This window comes from Poecilia formosa, unplaced genomic scaffold (assembly GCF_000485575.1).
Source record: "Poecilia formosa unplaced genomic scaffold, Poecilia_formosa-5.1.2 Scaffold17, whole genome shotgun sequence".
Classification (NCBI taxonomy): domain Eukaryota; kingdom Metazoa; phylum Chordata; class Actinopteri; order Cyprinodontiformes; family Poeciliidae; genus Poecilia; species Poecilia formosa.
In genome coordinates this window covers 745,689-760,232 of record NW_006799956.1, presented here as the reverse complement: position 1 = coordinate 760,232, position 14,544 = coordinate 745,689, and the positions used below count along the sequence as shown (strand labels likewise).

General features: G+C 40.0%; 1 protein-coding gene and 1 long non-coding RNA gene across 2 annotated transcripts in view; both read right to left on the bottom strand.

Annotated features, from left to right (window-relative positions):
- LOC107835643 (uncharacterized) overlaps positions 1-14,544 on the bottom strand; it is a 120,954-nt gene that overhangs the window by 98,419 nt on the left and 7,991 nt on the right. Inside the window, exon 2 of the long non-coding RNA XR_001661452.1 lies at positions 2,165-2,226. This is a non-coding gene — a long non-coding RNA (uncharacterized LOC107835643). The remainder of the gene's footprint in view (positions 1-2,164; positions 2,227-14,544) is intronic.
- LOC103134438 (T-cell surface antigen CD2-like) lies at positions 5,574-7,306 on the bottom strand. The gene has a single exon (XM_016668767.1). The coding sequence runs from the start codon at positions 7,158-7,160 to the stop codon at positions 6,171-6,173; it is 990 nt and encodes a 329-aa protein (XP_016524253.1). The 5' UTR covers positions 7,161-7,306; the 3' UTR covers positions 5,574-6,170.

Here is a 14,544-nt window from a genome sequence, read left to right as displayed (position 1 = left end):
AGATAACACGTGCAAACACAGTTTTATGGTCAAACGTATTGTGATCGCAACCTCTTTTTTTTTTTCTTCAGCAGTTTTCCAGTAAGGAGGCCACACAGAGAGGCTGATGCTTTGTTTGATAAGCACGCCATAGTCAAAGCAAGACGCTGTGCAGTTGGCGCTCTGTCTCACTTTTACACCTCTCTCATCTTGATCCTATTGTTTGCGTGTGGGGATTGACTGACACGCTGTTACCCCCGGCATGAGTCCACACGCAAAATAAGGCAGGAGGGATCCTTCACTGTGAGGCCCGCAGGCCAAGAGAATGGCTTCAAACCATCCACAAACACCCTCTTTTGGGTTCGTACCTTATTGTTTGAGGTGATACATTGTCGCCAACCCTGACAACTGGGAAGGATGTGCAAATCTAGTCTAATGTTAAGAAATCACAGTTACTGATGAAGAAGCTATGAATCAAGTAAAAATGTATCAGACATAGTCATTGTAATGTCGATTGTGCCTTTAATGTTTGGGCATTATCTTAAGTAACTCAAATCAGAGTTGTTGCCTCTCATTCGGCATGAGTCCCTTTTTTGTTTTTTTTTCCCTTTTCAGGAGAAATACAGACAAACGTCTGCCCCGCTGTTGCAGGACAAGTGGGGATCTTGCAGCCACGCAATTGCGATATCATTAAAGTTAAAATGGAATTAAATTTATTGCAAACTGGTGTTTTTATAAGCTTTTGCTTCTGTTTTTTTCATTTTTTTTATTTTTTATGTTTCTCATAATTTTTAAGGTGCAGTTGTTGCAGAGCGTGGTCAGGGACCGAAGACTTTCCCATCGTGAAATGACATAGATGAGTGCTTGGCTTTAATTAGGACGGGTTCTCCAGCATTTTCCAATCCCACCATCGCCAAGTCTCATGATGTCTGTGTTTTAAAAGGACAGCTCCAATACACAAGAGGTAGTGGTATCAAGCCAATTCGCTCCCCAGGAGGGAAAAGGAAGAGTTTGCAGGGGGAAAAAAAAAGATGCCAGGGACACAGCTAAAACAAAATCCACATACATGTTTACGTATGTGATGGTGGATTTAGAAGTATTTATTGGTTTTTAAGAAAACTTGAGGATCCTACGACTCTTTGTCTTGCACGACGGCCAAATAAATGCAGGTTCTGTCCCAGACTAATTGCCAGTGGCCTTTTTGTCAGACTGTACTTAAATATAAGGGGAAACAGCAATTAACGATTTATGTCAGGTCTTAGACACTCCTTTAAAAATCTTTCAAAACAGTTCAGACCAAATTTATAAAACTGATTCAGCTACTTTTTTATGGAGTCTTAAAAGTGCCAACAAGGGTGCTACTGGTAATTTGCTTTTGACAATTATTCTGTTACACTTTTTTTTTTTTTTTATGTCTTGATAGAAAAAAAAAGTCCTCAAATTAAAATGTGGGTTCCTTCAAAATGCTTCAGTATGTGATTATGCTGTTAGGAAATTATTTTCAGACTTCTTCACCCGGGGTGCCAACATTACTTTTTTTTTTTCCTGCCTGCAGCTATCTGGCTTGTTCATCTCGAATATTAACGCCCTGTAGTCAAAGCACACAAAAGAAAGCCTGCAAATGTGCATCATCACCAGCAGGGAGTTGAATTTTCCTCTTTCAATGTCAGACTGTAATTTTATGTTGGCACACACACAAATGCATACACACACTGTCTTCACAAGAATGTTGGGGAAATGTTTGATCTTTCCATGAACACCGAGCAAGATGCTTATTAAAGCAGGAGGTGGAATTTTTCTCCCATCTGATTTATATCAGGTGCAAGTCCATAGATGGGTAATTTGTCTGATAGGAGCGTTTTTATTACAGAGTCCAGGCTGCAGCAGAAATGATAGGTCTCCTTTTAAAGCCGCCTGGAGTTTGTCCCTTTCTTTTGTCTCCAGCTGATTATTCTGGAACGCTTTTCTTTAGACTGAACTCCTGTGCATAAAAAATATGAATACTAATTTTCCAGATTACTTTCTTTGGTAAAAAATAATTAATTTTGAGCTCAGCTTTATGCTACCAGTCGTGAGTTTTGTAAATTGTTGTTTTCTTTATTGGCGCCATGTCAGTTGCAGAAATATTGAAGAAGATCAAGACAAATCTCAATGCGTAAGCATGAGGATAAAAACACTTCCTGACCTACTGTGAAGGTAGATGTCAAGGTCAAAGGTCAAATCCCATCAGTGTGTTATGTGGGTTTTCTGTAAAATAAGAGAAATCAGATGAGAAATTGACTTTGATTTGATAAATGAAAAAAAAAAAAATCAAATCTAGCTGTAAGGTCTGATATGGGTGTTGCATGTTTTTGAGAACCAAGTGGGTTCATGGAAAAACAACACTTAAAGTAAAAAAAAAAAAACAAAAACAAATCTAAAGCAATATTTTCATATATTATCTAAATCTGCTCATCTAGGAACCTTTGTGTCTTATTCCTCCCAGAATGACTGCTGAACATACCACTTTAAGTCAATATGCCACTGACCTTCAACAGCAAATGCCCACATTGCTTTTGCGATAAATTAAAAGCGATCAGAAAATCGTGGCTTCGACTGATTTAGTGCATTGTGTGCGTTAAGCTTCAGGGGGAAACGACTGAGGTCAAAGAGTGCAGAGTCCGCCCAAGAATGCTAATAGGTCATAACAATAAAGTCTGTTTTTGGATAAATCTGATATAAAAAAAAAGAAAAAAAAAGGCCACAGTGCTGGCCTTTTTTTTTCTGATGTTCTGATTCATATTCGGCCCAAACTTGGCAGCTCCAGACAATAAGAGGACTTTAACAAGAATGATCTGACATGAGTAGAAATACTTTCCATGGGTAATTGACTCCTTTTCCTGGACACACGCAATCCAACATCAAAAGGGTATATCCTCTAGGCTCCAAGAGCCACTGATTAAACACATTTCAGAAGTATTTCCCTTCCACTTCCTGGACAGATCTGGCATCAACCGTGTCAGATGTGTTTCGTTAAGTTGTAAAATGAATTTCTAAGTCCGGCGCGGAGTGTGTCCGAGAGTACAGTAACTCCGTGGAGGACATGGGAAGAGATGCCACTTCAAACAGCAGTTTTTTTTTTCTTAGGAAACACCGAGACTTAGACGGAGCAGCAGGGGAAAATGGAGCATCGTCTTACCAGCTTACTGCCTAATCCCCCGCTGGCTGCAATTGAAACTTCAGTCGTGTAAAACAGCAGAATCGGAGCGGGACCCGACAAAAGATGACATTGGTTTGTGAGTTTTGGGTGACGACGCTCAGGGGGGGAACCCCATTATGAAGCTGTCACACAGCATTAGGCCAAACTTCAAACACTTTCATGTCTGAATTACCATTCACCCTTTGGAGATAATACATAGTTGCCTTTGCTAATCCTTTTCTCTATTGATTTTTTTTCTCCCTTCTTTTAATAACTTCTTGCAAGCGAGCAGATTCCGCGTACAAGAATGCCGACACGTGGGCGGCTGGAACAACAGGACGGGTTTAAGGCAGATGAGCCGCCTACTGTACTTGTCCACGTGCGTACGGGATCTCCTTTGACATCTTTATTGATTCCAAAGACGATATGTGAAAAGCGCTGTCATATAAAAGAAAGAGTTAAGTATCCAAAAATCACTCCACTCAACCATAAGTAGGTCAAGTTATTACAGTTTTGCCTGTGACAGCATGTCTGTTCTACTGCCTCTGTCTTATTTTCTGGCAACCTATCGTCATTTCAGTACTGTAGATTATTTTGATGTAAATATGAAAATCGGAAAGAAACTTTATAAATGTTTTTTTTTTTTTTTTTTTATGTGAACCTTTTTTTCTTTTTAGCCTATCCAAGCCAAAGAGTGTCACTGTCGCCTCATGATTGTCTGGTTTAAGTCTTTAGATTTATTTGGTCTTAAACCCTAAACGGTTTAAGCTAAGCTACAGCATAATAACAAAACACCATGCAGATTCCTTCCAAGTTAATTCATATCTCCTAAACTTTTCACATTGATTTTGTTGCAAAAAAAAAAAAAAAAAGGATTTGGATTTGGTAAGCAAATATTAGACGTGCTGGCCTTCTGTCCCGCCTCCTGAGTGCGCAGCATTACACGTCTGTATCCACACGGTTCGACATCGCACTCGTAAAGATGTTAATCTGGTTTTCATAACGTGTAAATAAGCGGTGTATATTCAAAAGCTCTTACTACGCTGATGTAAAAGCACGCAATTTTATGTTGTTTGCTAAGTAAAGCCAGATGGTTGGAGTTAAGCAACAAAGACTTGCCAAGCTGCCCAGCCGGCCAGTGTTCGGTCGTCCTGTTTTATCGCTGCCACATGAACCTGTGGCGGCACGCAAGGTTTAAACAAGGATGAATGACTCACTAATGTCTGGTTTTACGCATTAAACCGACATGGCGTATGTCCACATGCTGTCTTTTCCACTTCTTTTTTACAAATAAATGAAAAAAACACTGTCTGTTCTTCTGTGAACACTAATAAAAATATTTTACGTCACATCTGTAAATGTTCAATAAATACTACTGACAGGTTCATCCACAGCCCTGGATGGATGGTTTAAAAGTTACTGTGATATGCTAAATGTGATATGCATCATATAAATTAATTACACACAGACTGAAGTTGTCAAATCTTTATTTCTGTTTGCTATGATTATTTAACGCAGTATTTGTTTTCTTAGATTAGAACATTTTACATCAATTTGTTTCCATACAGATGTAATCGGTGATGTGTGGTTTGGTGCACTTGCCGTTAAATTTGCCTAATTTGAGAAGCTGGTGAAGATCAGCTCATCTCATGTTGACATGCTGGGCGTTGCAGGCTGCTCCTTTTTTACTGACTGTTTAGAGCGAGATGGGTAACTATTTATATTTTCAGCATTTCCCCACCAACACGGTTAAGTCTTTCTGAGATTCCTACTGTGATTAGATGGAACTACAAATTATAGCATAGCCGTTGCAACTTTGTTATTTTGTTTGTCCAATTTTGGTATTTGACTCATTTTTTTTTCCTTACTCGGTGCATTCCTTAGCTTTAATATTCCTCATGTTTTTGTTCTGTGTGTACTTAATTTGCAGCCGTTAGTTGTGGCCGCTCTTTGCGGATCTTAGTTCCTGTTTTATTTTGCAATTGGACAGTGAGCTTTGATTTTAATTCATGTTGTGTTGTTGCTCCTGTTTTTGAACTTCTTTGTAAGCTTTTGGTCTGAATCTTGATTAACTTTAATGCTAGGTCATGGCCTGTTTATGCCATAATCTATTCTCTGTGTCTTTGTTTCCCTGGTTCCTTTTGCCATTTCTCCCATTTCCTCAATTACACTTCAGTTATTTGCTTTTTTTCTCTCACGGTCGCAGCCTGTTTCTAATCACCCACTTGTTCCTCATGCAGTAAACACTCCTCAAGCCGTTCAGTTTCTGTCGTTCTTTGCTAGATTATGCTGCTGCTCTCAGTCTGGTTCCTGTATGATTTTAGTGTTTTCTATAAATCTCTGAGTTCAATAATTAAAATACTACCTTCAACACTCGTCTACCTTCTACCTGCTATAAAAAAACAAAACAAGAAAACAGAAAAATAAGAGGCATTTATCTTGGCAAAACAAAACTTTTAAACAAACGAGAGTTAAAAGAAACGATAAGTTACAGGAAAAAAATTACAGTCACAGCAGAACCTCTTTAAATGTACCTTATTTTTATTTACATGGATCTGACCCAGGAGTTGTCCCGACTGATCCGGCCACATATTTTAGTTTCTCACAATGATCTCCTGTTCCAGCTGCTGTGAAGAGTAAAAATATGTCACCCAGACAGTCAAACACACCAGCGATGCTACAGTGAAACACGGTGGTGGCAGCTTTTCACCACAAATAAGCTTTCAGAGGAAAAATTCAACTAGAAGTTAAGAAAATTAAACAAGTTCAATAAAAACAAAAAGTCTTCACAACATATTACAACTGAAATCATGCAATGTAAACAGTCCCACGGTCTCTCCGAGAACATTTTATCACTTTCTTTTTCGCACAATACGTGCATTTCTGCTTGATTTTCACTTCATTATTTCATAATAATAATAATAATAATAATAATAATAATACATCACTATTTCCCGAACGAACATAATCACACGATTAGCTTTCCTCACATCCATTTCCTGTGACTTAACACTCAGATGTTCTGTGTCATGACATTCTTCGTCCTCGGCTTCGGCACCGGAGACACTCGTTGCCCCTCGGCAGCTGTGGACAGCTGTGGAGACTTCCTGTCAGTCCCAACATCCAGGTTCTGGTAACAGGCCCTTGGTGAAGGCTGTGGACTTGGGGACAGCCAACTCTCCACGCCGTGTACGTTCTCATACTCTGTGACGGGCTCCGCCTCCCGCTTGTGTACAGAAAGCTTCTTGAACTCCACTCTGTCGCTGAGCCGCATGCTAGTTTTGGCGCGTCTGTACAAGAGGCACAAGACGATAATAACGACAAGCAAAATTAAAATCAGACCTGCTCCTCCTGCCAGGACGCCCAGAACAGTTTTGGACTTAAAGCAAAGCATTGGGGCTGTGCATGTGGGCCGAACGGTCTCGCTGCTCTCCTTGCTCACTTTGTTTTCCACGCTGCAGAAAAAGTTGCTGCCTTCCTTTATGTTGCTCAGTGATATGCTGACAGTTTGTCTTGTTTCACTTGGTAAGATCTTTTTATCGTGCGTCCAGGAGAAAACCAAACCCTCAGGCTTGGAGACTTCACAGTTCAGCTTAACAACGTTGGTGCCGCAGCTATAACTGAGTCGAGGTTTTGGTACCTTTTCCATCACACAGAGCTGACCAGTCCAGTTTGTAGCCGGGGTGTTGTTAGCATGCATGAGGCTTGCTAGATAAGTTCCTGAACTTTGCAGATTTACACTCTTCAGCAGCAGAGATCCAGTTGCATTGATGTCTTCTGGTTTCCCATGTCTCACTCTATTTTGTGCTCTTGCGAAAATAATGGTGGAGTTATGAGTCCATCTCAAAGTATATGACTTTGTCAGTCCTTCATAATTAAAAGGCAGAGGCACATTCTCCCCGACAGCAGCGTATATGTCACAAGCTTTGTTGGTACTTGCTGCTGTGAAGCCGACGAATCCAAAAAAAAAGATTTGACCGAGCGCGACAGTGAAACACCCCATCGTCCGTTTTGGTCTCCCAGAGTCTTTTGGGTCAGGATGGTTTCCAAGATCTGACCAGAACAAAGTCTGATCCAAATGCCTTGTTGTTTTTGAAGGCTGAAATATATATGTCAGAGGAAAAACACATCTCCACCACTAAAAGGGAAGTATGTCTTACACAATAAGGAAATGGTTAGGCAAGAGTCTGTAGTCATTTCTAAAAAAGGTCTGTCAAAATCGTGTGACAGCTAAGATTTTCTGCTTAAATGTCACATATCTATTTTTATTTTTTACCAAAACATGACATGACTCAGTGAATTACTAAATTCACCAGAGTTTTGTTTAACCTTTTGTCCAGCCAAGTCAACCTTACGGTTTAGCAGAAATAAACTAATATTGTTTAGATCTGAAATTAAGTTGATGAAATGAAAATCTGGGTTTCCTTTGAATTAATTACTTCCACTTATATAGGAGGATTGATAAAAGGTGTAAAACAATGTGCTGTGCATGGGCGGCTAGATTTAAATGATTTTTGTAAATAAAATAAAAAAAACAACACAGAACTGTTCTGGAAGTTAACAGAGAAAGAAGCCAAGACATATTTCAGAAAAGTAATATACATACAGATCATGAAATTACTGAAATCATACAAATCAATATCTGATGTTTATCAGATGCCATTACTTGTAGTATTTTTCCTGGTTATTGGTTTTGGCTGTACAGATAGTATAAAATATCTTCTATTTCAGTTTTTTTTTCATGAATGTCTGTTCTGATAAAATAAGTGGCTAAAGATTAACTATGGCCTTTCATAAGACTGTTACACATATATGTTTACATTACTGACTTGAATGAAGATGAAGAATATTAATGAAACGGTCTCTTGAGAAATCAGCTCTTTTACAAACATTTGGAAACTTGTATTTTACTGAAGATTTATTCATCGACAAAGGCTCCAGCTTTCTCAGCTTTTGCTCAGATATGATCGTGATTTATCCTATGGAAATGTACAGTTTGACTTTTAAACCCTTCACAAAGCGTTTTCCTGTAAACCATAGTCACTGTTGAGCGAGCTTTCCCAAAACCCCCTCCAATAACTCCACAACCCCGTGCTATCTCCAACCCCTCCGAGTTTCAGCCCCTCTTGGCTCGAGCTCCACCGGAGCGAGTTCATTTCGCACCCCCTCAAACTATAATTTCGCACAATTAGCAGTGATTCACGCTCTTTCTGTAACTCTCAGCGCCATCGTCAAAGCATGACCAACACCTGTTTCTTCGAGCTTCACCGTCATTTCGCGTTTTCCCTCCCTGAGGGGACGGATTGATTGAGGTGTCAGCCTTTCGAAGGGGGGAGGACTGAGCGCTGAATGTAATGAATTCCTGCTTAGCACCATTGTAAACATTTTATGTAAAAAAAAAAAAAAAAAAAATCCCCTTGACCTAGTTACAAAAAAATATGGAAAAGAATGTAAGGATGAGGCTCATTTAAAACTCTACTTTTTCTTTTTCACTGTCCATATTATTGCAAACAATGCACCCAGTAGAGTATCAGTAGACCTTGAAATACTTCCCAGCTCTGCACCCTACATCACTGTGAAACACGCCTAAAACCCAAAAGTCACCCTTGTGACCCCACAGCATGTGTTTTCCTTCAAATTCTTTGTCTCTGGAGTGGAGCCAGGTCCATGAAAACGTATTATTGCCCTAATACGTACAGACCGCTCAGCGCTGAAATAAATCTGGGACATTTTATTTGGAATGTTAATGGAAGCACTCAGTGAAAGTTAAATCATACTTCCTGCGTCCTGTTACACTGGAAATATTTCTCCACGGCCGGACAAATCTGGTGTTTGCATCGCGGTGCTCCGACATGAAAGGCGATTTATGTAATCAAGAAGAAATATAATGATCGACAACTTTTTCCCCTCCGTCTCTACGGAGTCGCGAACTATCAAGCTTCCACCAAGCAGTGGCATTTGTCGAACAAAACTTTTTAGGGGACTAGAAGATAAACAACTGTAAAAGAAAGTCTGTCCTGAAGCCGCTGACTTCTGCTTTCCCCCGGGCGCCGTCTGGCGGCGTTACCTCACGGCGTGACGAGAACGTGGTTGCATGCTGACGCTCCACTGACGACATTGTGGCATCATGTGACCTTCCACTTTTTCCAAGCTCAGTTTTTATTTTTTATTTTTTTATTAATTTTATCTTCTCGTCACAAATAGGAAGTGATTTTGAACATCTACTCAGACTGTGTGAGTCATTAAAAACGTTTCTGTAAAAATAGTTTCATACAAATGCAAGCCAGTGTGCTGATGAGATCAAATCCTTTTGTAAATCTTTAACCTTTCCTCTTTACTGGCTACGCAGAAACATCTAAAAAGGTTAATTGGCTGGCTACCTTTTTTTTTTGTCCCTGAAGCTCTGAGGCAGGGAGTCCGTCTGGCTAGCTGATGTTTAATTCAGGGGCCCAGATGGGGCCCCGACATCCTGGCTGTGAGATCTTCAACTCGCTCTCTCACCAGAGCGGCTGGGGCTCTGGACGGCCCCACGGGATGAGTGGGTCTGGACGGTTCCCTCCGCACACCAGAGACAACGCAACAGAGACAACGTAGTTTTGTAGTTGGTCTCTTTGAGGATCTCGTAAGATCTGTTTCCGATTAGGTGGAAACTATGTTTCCAGAATTTGAGAGTGTTTGGGACAACAGTTACTCACGGATATATAAAAACACCTGTAGCTGCATATTGAAGAGTTAAAACATGAAATATACCTTAATTTGCATTAATACAAAGGTGAAAACCAGCTTAGCAGAGTCTAATATCTACAGTCTTCCATCTTCTCTCGGGGGGGACAGCCAATGAGCGGCAAGGAAAAATAAATGGCACTTCCTGTCATTGCTGACTTGTATCTGGCGACATGAAGTAGGCAAAAAAATAATCTTCTGCAAAGGCAAAAACAGAAGAAATCCTCAAAGGGACAAAAACTTTTTCACAGCTCTGTTAATCGATAAATCAAGCTTGAAAAATACAATCGCTGCGAAGGAGAAAAATAGGCAACTATTCAAAACTTGTGCAGTCCCTTCTGATTCAACAGGAGTGTGCGTTTGCTTAATTAAAGGAAATATATTTATGTAAAGCTTGCAGGTTCAGGCGCAGAGCACAGGTTTACATAATGAGAGCATTACCATAGTAATCTTATCATGCAACAGTGTGTTCACAACATAATCACGTTAGCTCCGTCATTTCCATAAGGCTGCATAATCCCCCACACCCCCACACAAGTCTAGCCTATTAACCTCATGAAATTTGTTTAGGTTATGCAAGAGGACTGACATTAATTAATTCAAATGTTTTTTTCCTTCTCTTTGGCATAAAACAGCAGGATTAGACTACACTCTTTTTTTTTTTCCAGGTTAGCGATATAATCTTTTGAATCCTTGTTTGCCTTAATAACACCAGTATAAAGCAAAGCGAGGCTAAGGGTTAACCTTCTGGTTTGTTCTCATTCTGCTGTTCTTTAATCAAAAGTAATTATAGTAGTTTGTGTTTACAAACGAACCAGTTGGACACACACTACGAAAAGTCTTCTTAGTTTAAAGTTATGTTAACGCCCATAATTTAAAGAAACAATTTGTGCTGCTTATGCACAAATTCTAGGCTGGATTGGTTTAGGCTCCGCGTTGTTGACGTTGGCATGGATACGTTTTGCCAAATAAACATTTTCAAAAAATTACTTAATTTGCTCGAACACTTCTGGCTTCTGGTTTTGTTTTTGTTTGTCAGCCCAACGTTGACATTTACTTGAGTTGCATGTGATTAAAAAACATGTTCTTAAAGCCGAAGCAGAAAGAAAAAAAAACAAGCACACACACACACACACACACACACACACACACACATCCTTATAATATACGACTTTGTATTGGCGTCCAATCATTTTACTACTTTTATTTATGACTAACCACAATCATTGGAGTGACTCGTAACCCCAACCTTAACCAAAACTTAATTCACACCGTCCCGCTAAACCTAACTAGTAAACCTGAGTAAAATAAAAACAAGTGAGAACCAGGAAAATGTCCTCTCTTCTCAAAAAAGACCTACTTTGTTTGGTTGAAAGCATTTGCATGTTTGCAAGAGCACAAGACTTCAGCATTTCTATCCCTCAGACGCCTAAGCATATCGTTTTTATGATTGCTTTTACCCTTTGCCACTGCTTCATAACTTTGGAGACGACATTAAGAGATCTTGAAAAGCTTTCACAAATCATATTCTTTTATAAGCAACAGTCAGTACCTCTACTTCCCCGACACGGCGTGCGGACAAAACCCAGGCCTTTCTCTTTCGACTGGGTTCAAGAGATCACAGTTTATGTTTCCTCTTGCGTTACACCAGGCTCTAAATTGTCTGGTTTTCAGGTTGCTGGCTGGCTGGCTGGCGGGTGGAAGGAGGGCCGGTGTTCTGGGGCTTCAAACACAATATAAGCTGCTCCTTATCATCGCTGACCGCTCCGGAGCCGCCACTGAGGAGGAAGCCACTTATATCATCTTTGTTTTGCTAGGGCCCAGCTGTTTTCGCTCACTCGGCCCGAGCGTCTATCTGCCGATTCTGGCGATCTTTGATGTGCGGCGGGAGGCTCTGACCCCGAACCCCCTACCAATCGGCCTGCCGGAGTTCAAGTTTAAACATTTGAGGGGGATTGTTTTTGTTTCCCCGGGGTATCTGCTCTCTGTACGTGCCCCCTTCACAGGCCCGTTTGTAACTGAGGGGGGGTTAAGTGAGACGTTCTGTGGCTGACCGCAACGCTTCGGACATGAGCAGCACTTCATTTAGTTAATGTACTCACGTTGAGTTAGGTCCAATTACGGCGAGGTCCAAACCCAAACTCTCATTTTGGCAATTACTGTTAATGCAAACGAGATTTTTTTTTAGATCCTTCAAAGCCAAACCGTAAACTAATGTAAGATAGAAACGTGGAGCAGCTGGAAACAATGAGAAAACACTTATTTGCCTAAAGAATATCCTGTTTGCTTTTTTGCTTTCAAGACTAATGACCATTTAACCCTCCACAGATGGCTTATAGCACACCGTTTTTAACTTGATGATGAAAACCATTCGCGATACAACACAATTTCTTTTCGTTTGCTCGCTTTGCCATTTTTAATACGGAGGACGAGCAGCGAAGCAGCAAAGCTGTGGTGACTTAATGGACGCTGGAGGAGACGTTAATCTTCCCGGGCCAGAAGTATAAAAAAAAAATAGCAGGTTGACGAGATGCAATAAAAATTTATAACCAAATCATTCTGAAAAGTCTGGAGAAGACAGCATCCGCCGTATTTATTGTCCAGGCCCATTAACGTTAAGACTGCAGCGTTGCCCTTTTGCTTTTTCGCAGCGTTTAGCTGTTGTTAAAAAGCCCTGGAAAAATTCTCAGACATATAAAACCATGCTGTAATTTGTTCACTGTTCCAGTTTGTATTATTATTATTATTATTATTATTATTATTATTGCTATTATCATTACTATAACTGAGCTAGCTGCTGGAGATGACCTGCAAAACTCTGCTAAACTTGTAAGTAGGACAGCATTGAAACTGAATACTGCCTTCCTTTCCTGGAAACACGGAGAAAAGAAATCTCCGATGAACCGAAGGATCTACATACCTTACCAGAAAACTACAACATGTGGCGATACAATTTGACATTTAATTTAGATTCTGTCCTTTGACAAAGAGGAAGCCAAAGCAATGACTTCATCGCTGATGTAATGCGACCCATCACCTGGTTTTGGACAACAGTCCAGCTCCAACATTCTGGATGAACAACAGCTGTCTTTATTTTTTATTTTGCTTACTCATTTTATTTTTTCTCATAACTACAATCTGACGTACTGAAAACAAAAGCGTGTGCCACGTAGTCCACCCCTCATTCTGCTGATGTTTTTACGGCGACAGCAGTTGACTTTTTGTTAAGGTTTCATTTAGTTAAATTATGACATTTTTAAACAAAAACGCACTGGTTGAACATACAAGACTCACAAAACCGTAGATTTTGGCCGGAGCACTGAGCTACATCTGTACATCAAGCCTCTCATCAGTCTTCATTCCTCCCTCCGTCTTCCACCTGGCTCGGATTAGCTCACATGAAGACCGGATGCCATTTTCTCCACCTTCTTTGAGTAGCTTTGAGCCTTTTGATCTGGCTCAGAGTGTGAAAAAAAACAAAAAAAAAAGATAAAGGGAAATGAAACCTACTCACACACCAGCAATAAAGCTGTTGGTCATGTATGTCAGTTGAATCTGATAAAGCAATAGGAAAAGCCTGCTAATCCGAGAGAGAGGCTAGACGTTTTTGTCTGGGCGTGGACACAAATGATCAGATCTGGACACATCTATTCGTGCACAAGAGAGATTCCTCGGAAACAGAGATAAGGCACAAGGAAAGCAGCAATTGGGGATTTTTTTTTTTCTTATTCCTGTTCTTTGAAGTGCTTGCTCAGCAGTGGCTGCATCAGTTTCTTCACTTTAAGGATGAAAATGACAAAATGTCTTCAGAGAGGAGTTTGGATCTGATAAAAATAAGAAAAGAAAAGAAAAAAAAAACACTACTATGCACTTTTCAGTGTTCCTGGATAGCCTAGAAAAGTACGAGGTTTGATTTGAATGTTTCAAAGTCTGGAAAAGTATAGAAAAAGATAAAGAGATTTTGGAATATGTAAACATCTTTGTTCCCTCTTTGTTGTTTCCTTCCTTCTTTCTTTCTTTGCTTCCTACTGCAAGTGTTTTCGTGATTCTTATTTAAAGTCTGACTGTAGAACATATTCTTAGACATTTTGCTACATATCTCTGTTTTTTTTTCAATGTCTGCCATGAATTTATCATAACATTTTAAGCAGAATAGGTTAAACAGATTAACACTCATCAAGGTTTAATCTTGAAAAGTCCTAAAGAGAAACATTTCAGAAACCTCCCTTCTGTCCATCTACATAACCACTACTTTTCCTTTTCTATTGCTTATTAATAACTATAGTCTTACTGTTCCAAACATAATATGCTTTCCTTCCAGGTCTTCCTCACACAAAGACAGCATGCCTTCAGTATCTTATCTATACAGACCAGATATTCATGCAGCAGAGACGATTTTTTACTTTATTTTATTTTTTTTTAAAGGAGATGATTCTCATCAAGACGAGGTTTGTCTTTGCTTTTTTTGGGGGGGGGGTCTGCTGTCAGACTCACCAATTATCTAAGCGGCTTAACGCAGCCCGCTGTGGGTATATGCATCTCACAGTGTAGCTGTTTGTGGACACAGACAAGCAGAAATGACAGCAGGAAGAGTTACGCAGCAGGTCAGTACGGCGTGCATGAAAACCAACATTCTGCAACCGTGTGACCGCGAGCCGACCGTC

What these genes read in the sequence shown, in the direction of transcription:
- LOC103134438 (XM_016668767.1), bottom strand. Translation starts at nt 7,160, where the DNA reads ATGGGGTGTTTCACTGTCGCGCTCGGTCAAATCTTTTTTTTTGGATTC.